Source organism: Larus michahellis, chromosome 7, assembly GCF_964199755.1.
Source record: "Larus michahellis chromosome 7, bLarMic1.1, whole genome shotgun sequence".
NCBI classification, from domain to species: domain Eukaryota; kingdom Metazoa; phylum Chordata; class Aves; order Charadriiformes; family Laridae; genus Larus; species Larus michahellis.
Genome location: NC_133902.1, coordinates 51321664 through 51343050, shown reverse-complemented (window position 1 = coordinate 51343050; position 21387 = coordinate 51321664). Strand labels below are relative to the sequence as shown.

The 21387-nt window shown below is 41.7% G+C and overlaps 1 protein-coding gene across 3 annotated transcripts in view; it reads left to right on the top strand.

Moving 5' to 3' along the window:
* The window catches only part of DPP10 (dipeptidyl peptidase like 10), a 543420-nt gene extending 536303 nt beyond the window's left edge, over positions 1-7117 (top strand). For all 3 annotated transcript variants that reach the window (XM_074594714.1, XM_074594712.1, XM_074594713.1), the window contains exons 22-26: positions 1712-1811; positions 2490-2548; positions 2637-2709; positions 4375-4448; positions 5959-7117. In XM_074594714.1, coding sequence (XP_074450815.1) covers positions 1712-1811; positions 2490-2548; positions 2637-2709; positions 4375-4448; positions 5959-6096 — 444 coding nt within the window. In that variant the 3' untranslated portion in view covers positions 6097-7117. The remainder of the gene's footprint in view (positions 1-1711; positions 1812-2489; positions 2549-2636; positions 2710-4374; positions 4449-5958) is intronic.
* The last annotated feature ends 14270 nt before the right edge of the window (positions 7118-21387 follow it).

The following is a 21387-nucleotide window of genomic DNA, read 5'->3' as shown; positions in this document are numbered from 1 at the left end:
ATAAATAATAAATAACCTGGCAACAGCTATCCTAGGATTAAAATTGCGCTGTGTAGCTAGTGGGAAAGACACAAACAGAATATTAAACAAAAGCAAAAGTAGAGAACCCAGAGGCAGAGGAAAGTTGCTATTCTCTTAAACTCTTTGAATTATACAAGTTGTCGTGCCCACTCAGAAATTTTTCCTTAGGCGAAATGTACTCCTGCGCGTGGACAATTCTGGGCAGGTCTTGGCCTCCTGGGCTGGAATTTCTATGAGAAAGGGATAACTCAGTTCCTCGCGCTCCCTTGAAAATCCAGCTCTTATTCTGTATTTCCGTTAGTGTGTCCGTTTGCATTTTCTGCAGGCTGATTCCAAAGAACACTCCCCTTTGCTTATTTTTCTTAACTAATTTAAAAGGGTTTTCAAATATTCCTGTTCGTCCACAGAAATCATCTATTCAGTAAATATTTAGACATGAAGAACAGCAGCAGGCAGGATTCAAAAAAGTCCATGAGAAAGCTCTGTGAGCATTTTACGCACAATATTCTTTTTTTTGGGTTGGCTGGTGTTTTACATTTTTCTTTGCCCTGTCATGGGACAATTTCTTCTTCCTGTAGTGTGTTGTGCCAAACACAAAACAACAACAAAATACCTGTAGAAATCAATTTTCCTGCACTGATGAAGGGAAAGCAAAGATGGCAAATAGAGAAATTTGAAGAGCCCATAATAGATGAGAAAATCATTGATCCCAGACTGCACAATTCAGAATTTCATTTTCTGTGGGTCCAGAGTAATTGTAGGTGTACAGATAGGCATTGGCAGTGTCATTCGGAAGAAACCTGTGGTCTCCAGTTAAAGCGTTCATGTTTTCATGCAAAGCAAAGCTCTTTTGTGTCGCAACGTTTGCTGAGAAGATGTATTTTAGACTTTGCAGAGGAGATGATGAAGAGGTGTCCCATAAGGACAGGTAAATGTGGTGAGGCAAGGAGAGCACTTCCCCCCTACTGCCCCATCTCTCCCAGCTTCTTCATGCCGTCTGGGCTCCCCTCTTTTTAACACAGATGCCTGGTGGGTGCTCTTGTGGCCACAAAGTGCATCCAGAGATTAGCATAATATTGAGCAGTGTGGTTTTAGTTCTGCAAAGCAGTGCAGAATCTGTACCCCTCTGTGGCATGTTTGACAACGCTGTAGCAGAAACCTCTTTAATAGCAATTGGATTCAATCTGTGAAGGTTCAAGTGTCAGGGGGAGGACACGCTGCAACGACTTCACGGATTTCCTCCATTCTCGTACTCTCTGTTCTGTCAGCAAAATGCTCGGCGTATCCTGGTAATTAGCAAATATCTACATTAAAGATATTAAAAACTCAGTAGAAGTCTTCCCATCTAGGCTGTGTTCCCTAAAGCTGTACCTTTGTTTTTTTGTTTTGTTGTTGGGTTTTTTTCTTTGTAATTTTCAAGTCTTTTGCTAACTGTAGGCTAGTCTGCCCTGATGGATTTATGGAGCTTAAACTGAAATATACTCATTATTGTTAATTGCGTCGTTTAAAGATCACGACCAGGCCATGTGAGGTCTTTATTCACTCTTGACCATAGGTTTGCATTTCCTTTAAAAGCAATTCTTGCAATACAAAGTGTAAAAAACCATCAGATTAGCACAATGGCCTTTAACTTTATTGTTGCTAAAAAGAAATGAATAAACAAAGATCTCAGTGTCATTTCCATTGTTAGGGATACGGTGGCTACATTGCATCAATGATCCTGAAATCCAGTGAACGGCTCTTCAAGTGCGGAGCGGTGGTGGCACCAATTACAGATATGAAGTTGTATGGTGAGTATTCCCTGCCCTACACCTGGTAGTCCGCTCTATTTAAAACATCTTTTACTCATGGAGCTACTATTCATTTTAACTAAGGGCAGATAATGTAGCCATATCAACTAGGTTTCACCTCACTCTCTCGTTCTCTCCTTTAAATGAAAGGGCAGCTAACACAGGGACGGTTCACCAAAACAAGCAACAGATACATTATTATTAACACCATTGATTTTTGCAAAAGAGTTCAATTTCCCATTTCCCCCCGATATTCAGTCAGCTACCCTATTTCCTAAGAATCCTGTAGGTATATCAGCCTGAATCAAGACTTCTAATAGGAATGATTTTTTTAAGGTTAGTAGGGAATGCCTTGCTGTGTCAACCATGCTGTCATTCAGTCGCAGGATATTTGGTTCTGTAAGTGAAGTGTTGGGCACAGGCTATGGGCTGTGGACTGTGATGCACAGGAAATCAGACCGGGTTATTTTAATGATCTGGGGGGGGTGGGGGGTGGTTGTGGGTGGTTTTTTTCAACCATTTAAAATTATTTTAAATGGTACGGTCTGGTTTTAAAGGAACGTCTCTTTGTTGACTTAACAGGTTGAATAGCTTCTCCTGACTCCAGGTCAGAACTGATGAATTTTAAAATAGAAGTAATTTTGATGAATTCACAAGTTTCTGTTTTCACTTTCACAGCATCAGCTTTTTCAGAAAGATACCTTGGTACTCCATCAAAAGAGGAAAATATGTATCAGGTAAGTTAGCCTAAGCAAGTAGCTTAAAATGACAGTTTTACTCTTAAAATGCAATTCATTTACACCTCTGTGTGTGTTTGTTTGCTAGGCATCCAGCATATTACACAACCTTCATGGTTTAAAAGAAGCGAATTTGCTAATAGTTCATGGGACAGCTGATAGTAAGTATTTACAGATGCAATTACATTTGGAGTCAGAGTTGTTAGTAGGCAGGCGTTCAGAGACAGGTTCGGCACACGCCTGGCATGTACGTGTTTAGTTTCGTTATCCCTCCGACAGGATTTTTTATTTTATGTCAATTGTCACTTCTAACTCTAAACTGATGACGCTTTTCTTTGCTGAATATTTGTACCTTTTAGGTGCTGTATGTTCCAATTTGCTTAAATCTTGTGGACTACTGTCTTGCTAGTGAAAGGTATTATATGAATTATTCAGAGAACAACATACATTTTTAATGGTATTTTAAATTCATAGAGATTCTGCAATTGAAGAAAGAATTACCAGTACAGTTGGTGAAGTACAGCACCAAACGGGAAGCTAAACTTTTCAGCTAATTAATTACAAGGTAGTGCCAAAGCATCTGAAGCTGAAGCTATAGGGAATCTTTTAATAGCACCAGTACTTTTAGCAGTACTTTAAGGCAGAGAACAAGTAAAACGGAGTAAGTTCTAGCACTTTAAATGAAATCATAAGATGTGTCAATCAAGAGGTAATTTGCAATTACAGATTTAAATTTAACTGCGGTATATTTTCTCAACTTTCTTAACCGATGTAGGTCTGAAGAACGAGCTGTGATGCAGGCACAAATTACAGTGCTGCAACAAGCTCCTCTGTACAGATTCACACGCGTACTTTTTTTCCCTGGCATTTTCCTGCTGAAGGTGGGATAATACAAGTTTTCTTACTCCTCGTTCTGAAGGGATAAGTACCTCACCCTGACAAGGGCTGAGGTGAGACTGCCCACAGGCACGGTTGGCACAGTGAGGATGGCACCCACCAGCCTGTCACCCTGGCATAACTTGTCAAACCCGTGTTATGGATCCCAAGTGCAATCAGAGGGGTGCAAACACTGTCCAGCGTTTCTTCCCAGAGCAGGGGGAGAAGGACAGAGGAGATATACTGGGTGACTGAGCAGGGATGAGGGTCTCAGACTTCGCTGATTGCAAAAGGCAGCAGCAATTTCTGCCCCTCTGAACTTGGCACTGGAGGGAATTGGGATTCTGAGAGATGTCTGAGCAATAGAGTGTGTTCAGGACTAGGACTCTGATTGCCTGCTGCCCTTGCTTAGTATCACATCTAGTGACACCGCCCAGCCCACTTTGCAGCGTAAGCTCTGCAGAGTTAGGTTAGGACATGGTAATAAAGTTGCCTAGTTTTACCACACAGAGATTAAGTTACTGATATGTTGCAGAAAGTCCATTAACTAAAGAAGTATGGGCTGTAATAACCCTGTGCAAGCAGTAGAAAAACCAATGTGCTTTCCTTTAACACAATTAGAAACTGTCATGATGTTCAAACAGAATGCTTTTACACACATCTAAACTGTCGCAGTGTGTGTAAATCAAGGGTGGAGAGAGGAGTCCTCACAGAGTGCCTGGAAAGCATAGCTTCCCGTGGGGCTTCCAGCTCCTTCTCCAAAACCTCTGCTGTTACACCCTGCATCGCTTTTATTGGTGGGGCTGTGCGCTTCTGGCCAGAGAGATAGTCATCTTCAGATCCGGTAATTGCAGAGATTTGAAATGTTTTCAGTCCAAGCTGTTCAACAGATAAGCATTTTATATTAGCTTAGCTTTTTCTAATAATATCCAAATGTCGTTGTCTTGCAGCTAAAGTCCACTTCCAGCATTCAGCGGAATTAATTAAACATCTAATTAAAGCTGGAGTTAATTACACTATGCAGGTATGTGCAGCTGTGACATTTCCTATAAACACAGATCAACATTTAACCTCATATTGCTATTTCTTCCCTGAGAAGGGCCCTCCCTACCCCAATGCACCGCAATTACCTCAGTTGGCAGTTGGAACTCCATTTAATACCATTTTCCTTAGTTTTAGTATGGATGTCAAGAACCGCATCTTCTTCTGGGCTCTTTCTCCTCTCTCGCATCTTTCTTCTTTCCACCCGTTTATCCTACAACGCTATGAAGTGTTTTAGAGTCCATATGCACTCTTTGTAACGTGGAGATATCACTATTTTAGTCCCTTTTGACCTAAAAAGGTATTGGGCCACATGAAATTCATTTCCCCTTGTTCCTTGTTTTCAACATTTACATTTATTCAAAGGCCGCTAAAAGGCAAGAGCGCTGTTCCTCTCTCCATAGCCATACGGCGGGTGAGGCTGCTGGGGGGGACAGGCTGGGCGGAGCAGGACAGGGCATGCTGCTGATGTACAAACTTGCCTGCGAGCCACCGCTGAGTGTGTGGATTTTGCTGGCCAAGAGTTCCGATTGCATTAAACCTTCTTGAATGTCTTAGATGATGTGGTTTTGGGTCACTCCTCCAAATATCTCTGATGTTACACGTTGCAAACCTCGACCTTCCTGAACTTTAGGTGAACCTGGAGTTTCCACTGAAATGTGTGAGCTCACGTCAGGGATGAGGTGGTATAAGGGGGTTGGCATCACTTATGAATGGAAAAGGACTTTATGTGTGAAATCTGAGTGGGGCAGGGTGGGTCCCCGTGATTTCAGCTGAGATGACGTGAAGGCCTATGGCGAGAGGAAGAAGCAGAAATGACAGAGGTCTCTCAGAAGAGCCCCGTTGAACCAGTCTCATGCAACCTTGTGATAACCTGGGTTTGAGGAAGCAGCTGAAGCTTTTTGCCTCAGGCCACCGCAAGTCTCTTGTCCTTAATCCTGTGGCCTGGATTCCTTCATTCAGCCTGCAAATTTTCGTTGAGCCTCACGTGGGAGAAATTTCCATTGGAGTATGAATTAAGAGAGAAAATTGCCCACATCCACCCCAGGAGAGAGAGATGGCGGGCTTTAGATAAGAGAGGAAGATAGTGAAAAATATGAATAAAAAGGATTTTCACTGAACACTTAGAAGCTGGGATATTGAGACATCCCTAAAAGCATGCAGTAATTAATCCTCATTGACGTTAATGGGATTTGGATGCCTAGGCACTATTGAAAATGCCAGCTAAGTAAACTGTTGTAAGCACAATGAGTGAGAATATAAATTTTTTTCACTTCTGCAGATCCCTCTGCAGTGGTTGGTTTATGTAAATTCAAATTCCATGAGAATGAGTTTTACTTAGCATTTTATTAGCTTTCCTTGATGCCATAAAACTAATGTTATCATCCTGTCGTCATCTACGACATTTTGAAGATCAGAGAAAGAAAATTAGAGCCCTAAATATGTGAAAAGCCTTTTAAAAACTATTTACTTTTTCCTTTCTCCTCTGCTAGATCTACCCGGATGAAGGTCATAACATTGCTTCTGAGAAAAGCAAATATCACCTTTACAGCACAATCCTTGGGTTTTTTAGTGCTTGTTTAAAGGAGGAGACACCAATTTTACCGCAGGAACCTGAAGAGGATGAATAAGGAAGCCTATTTGTGTAGTACTGAAGGGGACTTACTTTGCGGCTCAATAAAACCTTAAATAAAAGTGACTGTAAGATTGCAGATTCTGCAGAAGCTCAAGGGCAGCTAAAGGATATCACAGTGGAACAGCACATTTACAGACAATGAGCTAATAAACTGGAATTCGACTACAAAGTCCAAACATATTACCAAGGGACAAAACCTTTACCTTTGTGGAAGGTCAGCAGTTGGTTACAGTTTCCTGGAAGAACTTAGTTTTGCATAAGTGTAGGGTTAGTGCATGTTTGTTATGTTAAGCCTCACTGTTGGTTCTGTAAGTGGTTGCTCGTTTTTTAATTTAAATGCACATCTTTATTCATCTTTGCGTAATGCACAACCTATCATACGTATTATGGCCACTAATATTTTAAAAGGTGAGCTGCAACCTAACACTTTACTGTAATGTTACAATAAGTGCAATTCTTTCGCTGTCTATTACACATAAGAAACCACAGAGATAATAAAGGGCACGATATTTTCTCTAGTTTCTGCTCAAAGGGGATATATTGTCTAGTGCATCATATAACATTGATATTGAAAATGATTTATTTCCCAATTTCAGCATTTACTATTACTGTACCTACTAGTAACCAATAAGGGAATTTTTGGTAGCGTACTCTTGGTCTTTATGTATATACCCAGGACTCCCTAAGCAGAAAATCTTTCTGAGCTTGAAGAATATTTTTCAAGACGTAACTAACAGCTGTATTTAAAACGGTATCTGCAATTGAAATCTTTCCCCGGTCCAAAATGTATCTATCTATTGTTTCCTTCAAATATGTTTGGGTTGTGTTTTGGTATTGTTTATAGTAGTTAATAGTTTGCTGGTTATACTCTAATTTTAGAATATGCTACTTTGTCACATGTAAATTAGATACATAAATATTAAATTATAGTTTCAGATAAAGAAAATTTATTAACAATATATAATGCCACTGAGTAATACTTTACTCCTCAAATGAAGACATATTTTGTATAGTGCATCTTCCTTTTCTTCCATCTGATCTCAGATGTAATTCTAACGTTCATCAAGGTGGCCGCGTAGCTGGAACACTCCATTAGTTTTCATTCCAGGGATGCTCATTAAGTGTCTTGCAGCAGGATTTAGATTCAAGAGCATCACAAAGAAATGAAATGTTTTTCATTCAAGGCAAAGGAAGCTCCTGACAAGTTAAATTTTATTATTTATTCAGAGGGCGAGCCCCTCATACGTCCATTTATTTGCCAAGGGGAATTACAGCAATAGAAATTGAAACTATGAAATAAACAAGGCAGCCAGTTTGGGTTTGCAGAATATTAACTCTGATCACTGAAATCAAGTACAATGTTGACTTAATTTAAGGTATCTTCCTGAAGGTATGTGAAAACTCTTGACAGATGCTGTGCCACTTACATGAGAATAGCTGTAGTTTTTTTCTTTCTGGATCTATTCCAAATACTTTCCTACCCAATTAAGGTTTCATTTCTTGCAAGATTAAAAAGAAAGTAATTTTTTGAAGGTAACTTATACTATTTAAGATGCAAAGTTCTGCATATTTTATGAAGAATGGGAATTGTTTTTAATGTAATCAAAAATCACCTGAAGCTTTTTACTCATTACTTTCTTCTGGAATATTTTCTTTCATGGTTAGAGTTTTTTTATGATGCAAATAATTAATTTGTCTGAAAGGTGTGGTTTTATGGAACACTGGAAAGTCTCTGTCTTTTAATGTTTAGTATTTATCTTGTTTTATTAGCAATGTTTAACTATTTTTCAATTAGTTTAATACAACTTTAATGTGCAATGATATCTTGTCTGGGTCCCAGTGTCACCACAAAGTATGGAGTACATATGTATAGTGTAGGTACCGTATATATGTGTGGAGGCTGCTATGTGCACTATGATAAGACCACATGGGGAAAAAAAAGTAAGAAGAATTCAAACAAGGTTTTGCAAATCCTGTTTTCTATAGAGGAGCAACGTTTTAGTCTTCTATTGGCTGGGACTTCTAGATTGTGATTTTATAAATTACACCCGTTACTTAATAAAAGCTCACCTGACAATACCGATGCTTCTCCTAACCAAACACGGTAAACGAGGTTCTAATCTGGCGTAACTCAACGAGATAGTTTTCCTGATTTGAGCCAAAAGCACACGAAGAAACGACAAGCCGTGTGTGCACGTTGAGCGTACCGCACGGACTCGGCGTGCAGAGGCTACGTGAAAGGGTTAATTCTTGGATGCATTGTCTGTTTCTCTGTGAGACAGCCGCTTTGCGTTCATACTGCGTTTCACATCTATAGCCTTTAGGAACCTGCAGAAGAAAACAAACAAGGCTCGTGTCTCAGCAGGAGGACTCTGCATGCGCTCAGGAAATATGTTTTCTCAGACCTGTGGAACCCACACCCTGTCTCCTCCTTTCCCCATAGCTCTCTGTTTCATGCCCCCATTCCCTACTCATTCTGCCCTTCCAATTTTGACCAATTTACCTGAATATGAAGGTGGCATGAGGACAGGGCTTCTGTAAGAATGCTTTTGCCAGGACTGCTATGTTTAAAAAGTGTGTTATCTGAACTGTGGGTTATCTGTGTGGAAACGTGGTATGCTTTTAATGTTTTAATATTTCTCTCACTGTCCTACAAATACAGGTATTTTTCTAAGAACAGGTATATGAGGTTAAGCATCAGTCCCAGATTAATTGGTTTCACTGAGATTTTTATGTGCAGCCTCTGATTCTAGTTAGACTAAAGAATTTGGTGCAAGGGGACATCCAGAGCTACCTCTACTCGTGCTGACCAGTTCAACTATTTCTTCCATTTCCAGCACAACAGAATATTGTTATCTGTTAGAATCTACGTACATAACTAATGGCAATCACTCATTAATTAGTCTGTGTTCTGTAGCATTGATCAAGAATTAGTACACACTGCAGAGAAATAGCATGAAAAGCGTAGATTTTTTTCATAGCTTATCATTGTTAAACACTGTGATGACATTTTAGGTCTGAAAAATTACTGTTTGATTCAGCTGTCCTTAAAATATGACACTTAATAGACTAGAGCTATTAATTTGTGGAAAGGTAGGGAATCAGCATATCCATTTATTGCTTGCTAGAGTTTATCTCTGCCTTCTTGATTTCCTCTCTCCTTATTCTGCTATTAGGACTTGCAAAATCTATGAAACCTGTAGGTCATATTGAAATTTCAGTTGTATTACAAAATCGAGAGTAACTGCGTGTCAATTGGAATATTTTTTTCCAGATTGTTGAGTACAAAGAAAGGCTGATTATTTTTTAATTTTTTTTTTTTTTAATCTTTTTGCAGCAAGGGGAGAATTATTTATCATCTGGTTTGATTGAGCCTGCTGTGATTTGCTATAACCAACTGCTCGTTGTTCCTATGTTTTTGGCATATGTAGATCTACCCATGTCTGAAAATGCGGATGATTGCCTCTGTTGTCTCAGCTCTGGCACTTCTTAGGAGTATGGCGTCAGTTAGGTTCATTTAGTTGAGAAACTGTGCCTTTTAAGACAGAAGAGCTTGTGTTTGATCTGAAGCCAAAGATTCTCTGTGGAAACTTGGGAGTGTTGAGTGTCGGCTCCTTTAATAAAATGCAGAGGATACAAGGCGTGACCTAGTATCCCTCCTTGCAGGCTCGTTAGATGTTATTGCAGAAACTGAAGCAAGAGAAAGACTGGCCCAAAGAGACCGAATACAAGTTTCTTTTGCACAGCCTGAAAACACATAGGCAAGGCGCAGTGGTCCTAGCATTTTGTATTTACTTCAAGTAACTCCTGCTGTCAAGTCGGTTGCCTCTGGGGAAGGAAGAACCTCACCGGTATTGATTAGTGGTGCATCTTCTTCAAAACATCTTTCAGTGCCGTTAAGATCACTCCTCTTTTTCCTTTGAAGGATTTTGAGAGTGCTTCAGAGAATGGGGAGCTCGTGGGATGTGGCTAAGGAGAGTCACAACTACCAAGGTGCCTGGAGCTTTGAAAAGAAACAAAAGGATGTAGTTAAACTTCTATCTGTTGCATTTCATACATGACAGTCGAGAAGGAGCCTGGCTTCAAGGAGGTAGGTGGATGACAAGTGTTGGTGATTCACTCACCAGGGGGTAACACAACATGCTTGCCACAAACCTAATACCAAAATTTTACAGTGGTAAGTAAAATAAATGCCTACTTTTTGATGCCTGAAAATTACCTAAGGCTGTTAGATAAAGCTGATCAGGTATTTTGATAGAATTAAGGAAATTAAACCACCTGAGTGTATGCGGTCCAAAGTTTCCATTAAACTTAGGACTAGACTTCTTGCCTGTATAATTAGTTTAGAAATCAAATATCCTACCTTTATACAAGTCTAACTCAACAACAACAAAATTGATTTAATAACAGCTTTACCCCATGAGGACATAAAGATACGTACAATTCTTTTTAATTAAAATATCTCATAGAGTGCTAACAGCCCATTTTTAGATTTCACGACCAAAGAAAAGCTTTTGATTGATAAAACCAGCAGAGGCAGTTTGATGGGTAGGAAGATACTGAGGAAGTATTTATCTAAGGAAAGTGATTAGAAAAATGTTTTGTGCTAAAATGCATTTTGTGTCCCAAGTAAACTCAGAGTACAGCTGTCAGGGTGCTTTTAAGATAATTTAGATGTTGACATACAGCTGATGTCCAGAGGGCTCAGGTGGGAAGCAGGTCCCTGGAGAGGCAGATGGTCCTGCCCTCCACCCAGGGCAGAGCCTTTGCAGCGCTCTCTGAAGGAGGATCATAGTCTGCGAGTTCAGTCCACCACGGTCCCCTCTGCATACAGCTCTAGTCTTGGGCTTCTCTGATGGTGAAGGAGCACTGGAACAGGAATGCAGTTGATAGGCAAAGACATGAAACCGTTACATCAGGAGTAAGAAAAATACTTATTTTAAAATGACTAAGCAGTTTGGTCATCTTGCTATTCTCCCCTTAGTCAAAGGTGAGGGTGGGGAGCTTGGGCAGGGCACTCTGTGATTGACTCAAACGCACTCCAGCTGAGAGACCACCTGGATGGAATTACAGCTCCAGCAGCATCTAAATACTCCAACAGCGGCATGAAGAAAAGGAAAGGGAATATATGTGAGGACAGAATGTTTTTGTTTCGATATTGCAGAAGAGTTGCTTTAATAAAATGAGCAGATCCTTCCAAGGTCTTGACAAAGAGCAGAACAAGCCTGAAGAAATGCTTTGGAGTGTTCCACAGCAGGACCTGTCAACCTTTTCCCACAAATACAATAGCATGCAGGATCCATTCTTGAGAAGGTTTTCACCACCATTAGGAGAGAGGTAAGAAAGAAGAGTGTTGTGAGGAGACAAGCAAAGAGATATTTTATTCTAATATCTTGCTCTATTCAGAGCTTTTCTCTAAAATAAAGTGGTGTAGCGTGTACCACAAAAAATGGTAACCTTAGAGACAAATGTAGCCAATGTTTGATTCAATAAACTTTCAACTAAAGCAGGAGAGCCAGAGCATCCAGGAGAGCGAGAACATTCAGTTATTTTCACAAAAGAATGATGGTTTCTTATGGATTTTTAGTCCTGTATTGAAGTTTTATATCCTGCATTTCCCATAGTCATTATAAGATAGGAATTGTTAAATACAATTCCACGTTTGAAATAAGCAGTTACAGTGAAATCTTTTGTTTTGCAAAACAGTGCAAATGGTACATTTAAAGCTTATTTACATTGTCAAGTTAACTGTTCTTCCTTTTGGCTTGCAGTAGGCACTACATTTGTTGGGCTGATGGGTTGACTTTCTTTTAATTGGAATGGAAACGGTACTGAACTTGGACAGAAGGACTTCTCTGTTTTTGTAAGAATAGCTTGTGAAATACAGTGAATCTGAATACCAGTGAAATATCTGAAGGAGGTTTTATAGAACATCATATGAAAAATATACGTTACCCTGGGAAGCTGAGGACCACAGATGAAGGAACAAGTATGATCATTTGGCAGTGTAATCAGAACTAAGCAAGGCAAAAGAAAAGGCAGTGTGGAAAATTGATTTAGGCAGAACTTTCAGGTTTAAAAGGAGCGTTGTGAGAGAACGCATCAAATTTTGCAGCTTTGCTTTATCCTATGTTTTTGGGCTCAATATAAGATAAGAGCTTAGCAATAACAAATTGGAAGAGAAGGAGGCGCAGCTAATTGCGGTGAGTGGCACAGTGCTTCTTGAAGAGGCCTCACCGCAGTGGGAAAACAGAGCAAGGTGCTATTTACCCTGAGTGTAGAAATTAAAATGTGGTTCTTAAACAGCATTAGGACGAGACTCTTCTCTTCTTAATATGAGGTAATGAGAATAGGATGAGAAGATTTAATTTCTTTGGTATGCTAATGAGTATTCAATAATTACAGCTGAGACCAAACTTGTGAGGCTGAGCGCCAAACATGTCTGGTGCTACGTACATGCACATCGTAACATCTGACAAAAAGACTGTGTCGGAGTCTTCTCTTAAGAGTTGACTTGCTTTCCTGTGCCGTTAGAGAAGAAGGAGTTAAAGAGCGCCCATGGTGGGAGAGCAGCAGCCCAAAGGCCTCCTTGGGAAAGGGGGGAGAGATGGGGAGCTGCGTAGTTGAAAGGAGCCTCCTCCTCTGCTTGCCCTCCTTGGGGAACAGGGAATCTTTCAAGGGAAGGGTTTGGGGCGATGTTTGAGGTTGGAGGAAGTTGGTTCTCAGATCTCCTCGTGTGCCCCTACGGGGCTGTTCTGGAGAGGGTGGGTGGTGAAGTCCTGATCTTCAAAGGGAGAAAGGAGAGAGTGGAGTTTCCTGAAGTGGGCCTGGGGATGTGCTCGTGACCCTGAAGTGTTTGGGAAGTAAGTGGTGGTGCTTGACTGTGGGAGAGGGCAACCCCTCCAGTCCTTCACTCCCCGTGTGCTCGGCAGGGAAGGAAACCTTGGTGGAAATCACAGAGCACCATCGCTTCTCTGCCCTGCGTTGTGACCCAGCCAGAGGCAGAGCGCTGTGAGGGAGCTAATTCTTACCTAACTGTGGATCAGTTATGTGTTTTTTTTCCTCACTCTTAATACTGTTTTTTGTTTTCAATAATTATGTTTTTTCTTTGAGCCTTAAGACGCATCGCAGCTTTACATATATCAAACTAGTTTTACACTTTAACTGGATCAGTGTGTGTGAAAGCAAGTAGTAGCAATTTAAAATGCAATAGGTGGGGTTGTGAAACTCTGCAAATATACCGCACAGGAATCTGTGTGGAGCAGAAGACTAGGCTGTCTGCTACCCAGTATAGGAACAAATCGGGCTGATTGGAAGGAGGAAGCTTAGAAATTTCCAACAAAGAAAATTTTGAATTTTCCTTTTATTCCAAACGGGGCAAAACTGAAGGGGAGAATAAATAGACAGACTCAGGAAACCTTCAAGTCTGATTTAAATAAGATTTTAAATATCAAAAAATGGAGTTAAAATTAAAATGCTCCTGAAAGAAAAAGGGGCGGTTACGAGTTGTTTCCGCCCCCCCAGCACTTGTTTTAAAACAGGAGGAGCCCAGCAATCTGCTGTCAAGCTGGTCTGTGACAAATCCAACCTGCTATTCTTTGGCAGGGTATCAAAGGAATGCTTCGGCGAGGAGAGGAGCACAGTCCTTAAATGCCAGCTGTCATGGATGGACTAAGCCATAGTGAATTCTCGGTAAGGGACCTTTGTGCGGGGTATCTGAAAAGTTTAAAACCTCAAAAACCCTAGTTGGAGGGTGGTAAAAGAGAACTACAGCTGGACTGAGCCATCCCTGAACAGGCGGCTTCCCCCTCCTCCCTTTTAAAAACAAAACAAAGCTTTGATTGGGGTATTTGACAACTAAACCTCTGTTTGAACATAAGGACTTAAACTGCGAGTCAGGATTGCTCATGGAAGATATTTCCAGTCTGTCACTATTCCACAGTTAACTGTTGATATTATTATGCCCACAAAAAGTGGGTAATGGGCAGAGGTGGCAGATACTTCCACTCTTGCTCTCTAAGGTGGATGCGTTTCAGCCTCAAGTGCCACTGGTTGTTACCCTCCGTGTTACTGGTTGTACCCACAACTGATAACACATGCAGTGCTGAAGATTTGCCAGTTCTTAGATTTTTTTTCCCTCTGTATAACCATTATTTAAAAGCATTCTGGGTCTGATGGTGTGAGAGGGGGTATGGCAGGGAAGGTCTGTGCCGTGGTCTTCTGTTGAGGTGAGCAGATCACTTAAATGCTGGCTGAAGCCCCTCCTTTCTCCTCCAGAAAAGCTGCTACCAGGCTCACAAGGATGTGCTGCAATAGGCAGTTCAATAATTTATATAAGCAGGTTTTGAAATACGGTGATGGCAAGGCAGAGAAATGTGCGGTGCATCTTTTACACGTGATCCTTATGGCAGCAGAACTGTCAGAGCTAAAGGCGTGTTTTGGAAAAACAGCTTCCACGCTTAAATGGCATGCGGTGCTTTGACTAGAAACGTTGCTGTGGATAACTCCCATAAGTATAGTGTATTTCAGGAATGTTTCAGGTTTATAAATGTTAACTCTTCTGTTATGGATTGGTTTCCTATCCCATTGAAAGTCTGTGTACGTACTATTAGAGCCGGACTCTCCATCTTCCCAAAGAAGCCTTACCGCTGCTGTGCTCAAAGTATTGTTTATGTGCGAGGAGGAAACACCTCGTATACAAAGACCAAGAACTGAATTGTTAGTGTGTCAGTAATACGTACCTCCTCCCGATCACACCGCTTATTCAGCACTGGGGACTTGTGGTATCCTCACCCAGGTATGACCAGAACTGGAGCAAATCTTGTCTATAGGGACATTGTCCGGGGAAGAGGGGTGTGATGGTGAAGGGGGCTGGGGCTGGGCTGGCTGGTGGTGCCAGGAGCAGGGAGACGAGGGGAGGTCAGGTTCTCGCTTCGCCTGCCTCTGCCCCTTCCCTTCCTCGGGCTGCTGCCGTGCACCCTCCAGTGTCCCGGGTGCTGCAAATTAAGCGCCTTTCCCCATTCCCCACCCGCTCCAAACACCCTTTTTTTCTCTCCAGAGGCTGGTGTGCAGGGCCTGCCTCTTGTGCGGCGTTGATGGGTTTGCTCCCAGGGCAGAGCCTCTGCCGGGACTTTCAAAGGCTCAGCAAAGCGCCGGGCTGTGTAACACCTGGGATTTATGCCATGTGCGTGAGCTTGTGAGATGCCCGCGCTACACGTGGGATGAATCTGCTGTGCTCTCTACTTCTGTGGGCACAGACACTTGAGCTGTGCCTCTGGATTAGTCACTGTAAGTAATGCCTTCCTGCCTATATACCACTTATCTTCCCTGCCACAGCTCAGTGCGTTTTTCCTTAATTGAATTTATAAACCTTCTGGGGTGGTTTGCACACAAACACCAGGTGTTGCGGCATCTCACTTTGGATTGGGCCGAGTGTGGTGCTTAGGAGCATGTTAATAATGAATGTAAATCTGCAGTAGCCCTGGGGGGTTAACGATGTCCGGCGTGTTTGTGCAAAGGGTGGCAAATACTACTGCCGCATGTTCTAGTTATCCACTGTTGGACATGATACAAATCCCATAGCCTTTACTCATGTTTTTATTTTTAGTGCCTTCAGAGAATGCGAATTGCAAATTTATTAGTGAAGGATTGTAAAATTGCAAATCCCCCATGAGCCAGGCTGTTTGCCCTGCAAACAGCATTGCTGCATGCGTCCTGCATGAGGAGGTCTTTCCAGCTGAAGTGGTACGGAGTAAAGAGTCCTCAGATCCTGCTGGTAAGGACCTGTCTGTCAGCTGCTTGATGCTGGAGAGGATGAGCCTCTCCTCACGTGCTTTGCCTCTACCGAGGTGATGGATTAAGAGTATCTGCCATGTCTAGCCCCTTCAGTCCATGAAAGATGGAAAACAAAAAGCAAACCCAACCTCTTCCGGTAACTCAATTTAGGATTATGCTTTTGATGGGGGGGGGGGGGGGGGAGTAAAAATAATGTAAAAATAAATTGAGTGATAAGCTTTTTGACAAAACGATGTCTTTTATACTTTAATCCATCTGCAAAGCTGACTTTGACTGTCAATTAGCATTTTTCAGCATATCAGCCTTGGTTCCTCTGTAACCCTCGTAGTGTGAGTACAGCACCCTGGGAAGGTAAGGGAGCATATCTCAGAAATACTGATATGCAAATTGTATTTTAAAATATGGCTAGCAATTTGAAAGATTTAAGAGCACTTTTCTAGAGTCCTAGCTGAAGCTTGTAATTTCTACAGATAAACATTGATGTTGTTGCCATAGAAGCCTTCAGTTCTTCATCCGCTCCTGTTTTGGGTTTTGCTCAGTGGCAAACTGAGTTGTGGGGGAAATACATGAGTTTACGTTAACTGAGAGCCAGGGAACACTGTGTAACACGCACTTAAGGTGTGTCACCCCTCCACTACTGGTTCCAGCTTTCATTAGTTAAAAATCTGTCTTGAACCAACTGTTGAACCCAAGCAAGCTATATCACTAACTTGCACTTCATCCAGCTACTGCAGTAGCAGTCTGGAGCAATAAACATTTTCTTTGTAGAGGAAGAAAAACAACTTGATGCCTGCTGGGGTATCTTGGTATATTTCCGTATAAATGTATAAAAACATCCTGGTTACTACTTCAAGGTATCTGCTTATTCTGAATATTAGTTTGAGAGGGGATGTCCAGAAGGAGTGGAAACAGGTTTTCAGTTCTTTTTCCCTTCTTTATATCACTGGTACAGGCTGCTTATTATGGATGCTGCTCTGCATTTGTGTTTTGTCCCAATTAACCTGCCACCTTCTCTAAATGAAGCTTGTACAAACGTTGCCGTGCATGACCACCAAATGTCACTGCAGCTCAGCACACTTGACAGAGAGTGGGCTGGTTTATGTTTTCTTTATTATAGCATTAAATTGATTATTTATACATTGATTATTAGAGCAAGGTCATCAATTTAATGCTGTAATGAACTTAGTATTGAGCATGGTTGAAGACATGTCAAAGTATAAAAATATGCATATGGCTGGACATTTCTGAATTGCAGGAAGGTGAACGAGACAGAGCAAAAACTGAAAGCGATTTGTGACATTTAATGACCATATTAACATCCCTAGTAGTAAATGAGAAGGTAATTATCCTGGAAAAAATGTCCCAACAAAAGTGGTTTAGGCAATTACAATAATGTCATGAAAGTAAAAGAATGCATCCACCTTGAGGGGGATCTTGGCTTGTCCGAGTAAATTGATTATTCAGATTATCAATGTCTCATTTAAGTATCTCTAGCTGTAATGTAACATATGAACTGGCACGTATGACTGTTTTAAGAGATGCTGAGAATTATAAACTCCACTGGGTGGTGCAGAAATGTATCTACAGGTGACACAGGTACCACAGATGCAGAATAGATTAACATGGGTGAGGAAAAAAAAAAGGGGGGGAATGAGGTTTTATATGGTTGCTGCTCTGTGGGAAATCTGTGCTGGACCCAGATTACTGCAGTATCTAAACCCAAACCTAAGGGGTTTATGTGTAGAGAGGAAGGTTATACTTGATGTAATAACGTATTTGTAAGAACTATCAGTTTGCAGTCTAAAAGGTTGGATGATCTTGTAGGAAAGTTGATTGACAAGAAGCCGGAGATATGGAGATCTAGTTCTGCTACGCTGTTGTAATGTCTTTAGATAAAAATACGGAGAAGCTCTGATGTCGCAGTATCTGCTGTATCTTTATTTTCCAGATAGTTATGGGCATAATATGTCCCTGCGATGTAGAGGTACAGGACATAACAAGCTCAGGTACAAGGGGCAGGAGGATAAGACAACGGTAGTGAAACTGGAAAGATACATTACTTAAAAAAGAAAGTGTATCTCCTCTTGTGGAAAAGGGCAAAAATCTGGAAAGTGAAGCTTCTGGAGGGTGACTATGACAACATTTGGAGCATGAGACACATTTGTGTTCAGTTCTTCGTGCCGCTGATCGCTCTTTGCAAAGGAAGGAGGAGTGATAAGACCTGCCCTGTACTTGCTTCCACGGGACCAAGCCCCAGAATACACCATTGTAGAATAGGTTTCTTTTAGGCTTCCAGCCATGATATTTTTCTGCCTGAAAAGGAGAAATTCTATGGTTGTACTGAGTACAGTACTGTGCTGATGCTAAAAATGGATTTGAGGACCAAAGGTAAGTGGTGCAACTTTTTGGGTGTGCGACAATGGCTTGACAATCAGAAAGAAGGATTCAAAATCCTGTGTTCATACGCAGAGGAAAAAAACAGACTTAATATGGAAATAAGCCAGCTGTGCCAGCTGTTTTCAGCTTCTATCGCCCAGCTTTCGAATGACAAGCTGTTGAAAGGCCGCAAGAAAAGCAGCGTTTCAACTGAAGTCAAAGGCAGTATTTAGTGCTGTAGGGATTAAAAAATGCAGCGTGGGTGCCCAAAACATCTCGTTTTCTCGATTTAAAGCTGGGGCCTGAGTCATGGGACCTGAAGGCAGCAAAAACCTCAGCTAAGTAGGTGGGCAGCAAGTCTGCAAGCCAGAGAGCCTTCTCTTAATTTTTTTTATTATTTACCTACCCCCAAAAAAAGGCTCCCCAGGGAACCAGAGAGACTTGGTTCCTGTATCGCTTAAAACTTGCAGCTCAGAGGTTTATTTCTGTAGTAATGTTGATACCACGGGGCTCATTCAGAGCTTACATCCTGCCCTTCGCCCCCTGAAATTCATTGATTGGGCTTGGCCAGGTCCTGTGACGGACTTCTCCATACCAAGATGAAAATGTTACCTCAGCCCGTGGGAAACAGCCTTGTGGTCGGGACCCAAGATCCCACGGTTTCCTGTGCCCTTCACAAATGTCCTGTTTATCCAAACCACCCTGGTTCCGCTGCTCCTTGGATTCCTCCGTGAAAACGTGCGTCATACTCCTGTCTTGTCTTCTCCTTGTTCCTCACACGCGGTTTTGTTTTGCAGCTCTGGAACAAGATTACCTCTTGCTAAATAGCTGGAAAAATACTTACGAGTTGTTTATCCCACTCACCTCCCTGTCATTGCCCTTTCTCAGTTTTCTTTCTGTATTTTAATTATCCCGTTATTTGACATCCGTGTTTTTCCTTAACGTGCATCCTACTCCTTTTCAGACAGACAAAAGCTGAACTGTTGTCTTTATGGGTGAAAGCATTTTCACAAAGTTTTTCAAGAGAACATGGCTAAAACAAACTTCTAACTCTCTCCAGGTGGATGCAATAACACTTTATTGCACATCTCAAAATGCCTACAACGTGAAACTAAAATTCTGCTGGAGATCATAAACAGTAAAACCCCTACTTTTATGACAAAGTACGATGCCAAAGAAAAATATCCAGAGAATTGGTCTGTTTTGTTCCTCCTCCTTCTCTGCACGCACACACGCTCCTTTTGTCCTTCAAAACCAGAGACGGCTCTGACATGAGCTCCTTAGCCTGTTACAATGCAAGAAATACATAGTACAAAGGCTTTTGATGGATAATTCAGGGAAGAGATAATCTGGCAACTTCATTTGTTTCTATAGCAATTAGCAAAAAAAAAAGGCAAAAAACATTAAGGGTAAATTTTTCTCAATATAATTTCACTGAAAACATTCAAGCAAAAGATTATCCTGCCTAACTGCTTGTCTTGACATCTTTGCAGTTGGATTTCTGCACGTTACTAATAGCTGGGTTTCCTTTCCAAGTCTCTCTTTCCTCATGACACTTAAATTTAGAGCAGCTAATGGGGGGAGTGTGGGAATTGTCCTCTCGCTCCAGCTCTGTTAACCCTGCTTAGCGCCATGCTTGTGCTTTCTGCCGCGAAGGTCGGCCCTGCTGCACCCCACCGTCAGCTCGGCAGCGAGAGCTCTGTGGCGGTGTTTTTAGCGAGCGTAAATCCTGCTATGCCTGAGGTATGTGGCTTTAGAAGAAGTCTTGTAATGGTGTCGGTGGTTCTCAAAGGGCTGCATTGGAAGCCCTGTGATGTCATAGAATGTGTTGGGTTGGGAGGGACCTTTAAAGGTCCTCCAGTCCAACCCCCCTGCAGTAAGCAGGGACATCTTCAACTAGATCAGGTTGCTCAGAGCCTCATCAAGCCTGGCCTTGAATGTCTCTAGGGATGGGGCCTCCACCACCTCTCTGGGCAACCTGTGCCAGTGGCTCACCTCCCCCCTTGTAAAGAAAGAATGTTGTAAAGAATGTCAGCAGGTGCCTTTCAGTTGCCTTCAGTGCGTTTGGTTCAGACCTGTCCCACTCCCTTGTCCTCATGTCCCTGCCCTAGTTTGGCACAGATCCTACCTGACAACACAGAAGGAACCACTTTGGTCTTAGTACAAAATACGGAGCAAATACTACAGAGTTCTTTTATTTCCTTTAAGAGGAGAAAATCACCTATTGTATTTACAAAGGTACTTCTCCCGCCATCTGAAAGTGCTGGAGGAGGCCAGAGGTTCAGGATTTTACTGGGCTGCACTCGAGTGAAGCCAGTGTGAGCTCTGACGGGGATTTGGGGCATTGATGGACACAGATTTGTTCTCTCACTCCAGATACTTCATGTGAGACAATAACTTCTTACATAGTTTCTTCTCTCCTGGAGGTGGGGAGATCTCTATTGCTGTATGCTCTGCGTACGCTCTTTCTGCCAGAATGAAAATATAAAGCGTGGGAATCCAAGTCTTGCTTACTCATTTGTGAATAACCTCTCTAAAGAGAAATGATAAGGTTTAGTAGGGTTCGAGCCAATATTTGGGAGGTTTGTCTGACTTGTGTTAACAGTCTCCCTAATCCGTTTCTGGCCATATCGAAGCACGGCTCTTCCAGCCTGAAAGACCAAGGTACTGTATCCAGTGAAACTGCCAGGATAACTCAGCTTGGAAAAACAGAGTATGCATCATAAATTTCCAAATGTATCACAGATCTACTATTGACATTTTATATTACAACGCAGTAAGAAGAGCACCTAACTACCAGGACTTCTCTTTGCCTATATGTGAAGCAGAGGAATAGGCACACAGTGCTGTGAAAAAGCACAAAAAAGGGATGATTTATTTACCTTAAATACTTAACTCTAATGTATTGGCATATTACCTACTTATGCTGTACCAACAGAGTTTTTGGGGGGGCAAGGGCAAAAGGATTAAGCAAAATAAACTGTCTGCATTGTACGTATGATCAAATAATTATTTGTATTGATTCTTAGAGCATTTATGTTCAGAAGTGCAGTGTTGTTACCAATGTTGATTGCGATCTGGTTTATCAGAAGGTGGGAATAAAAAGCAGGAGAAA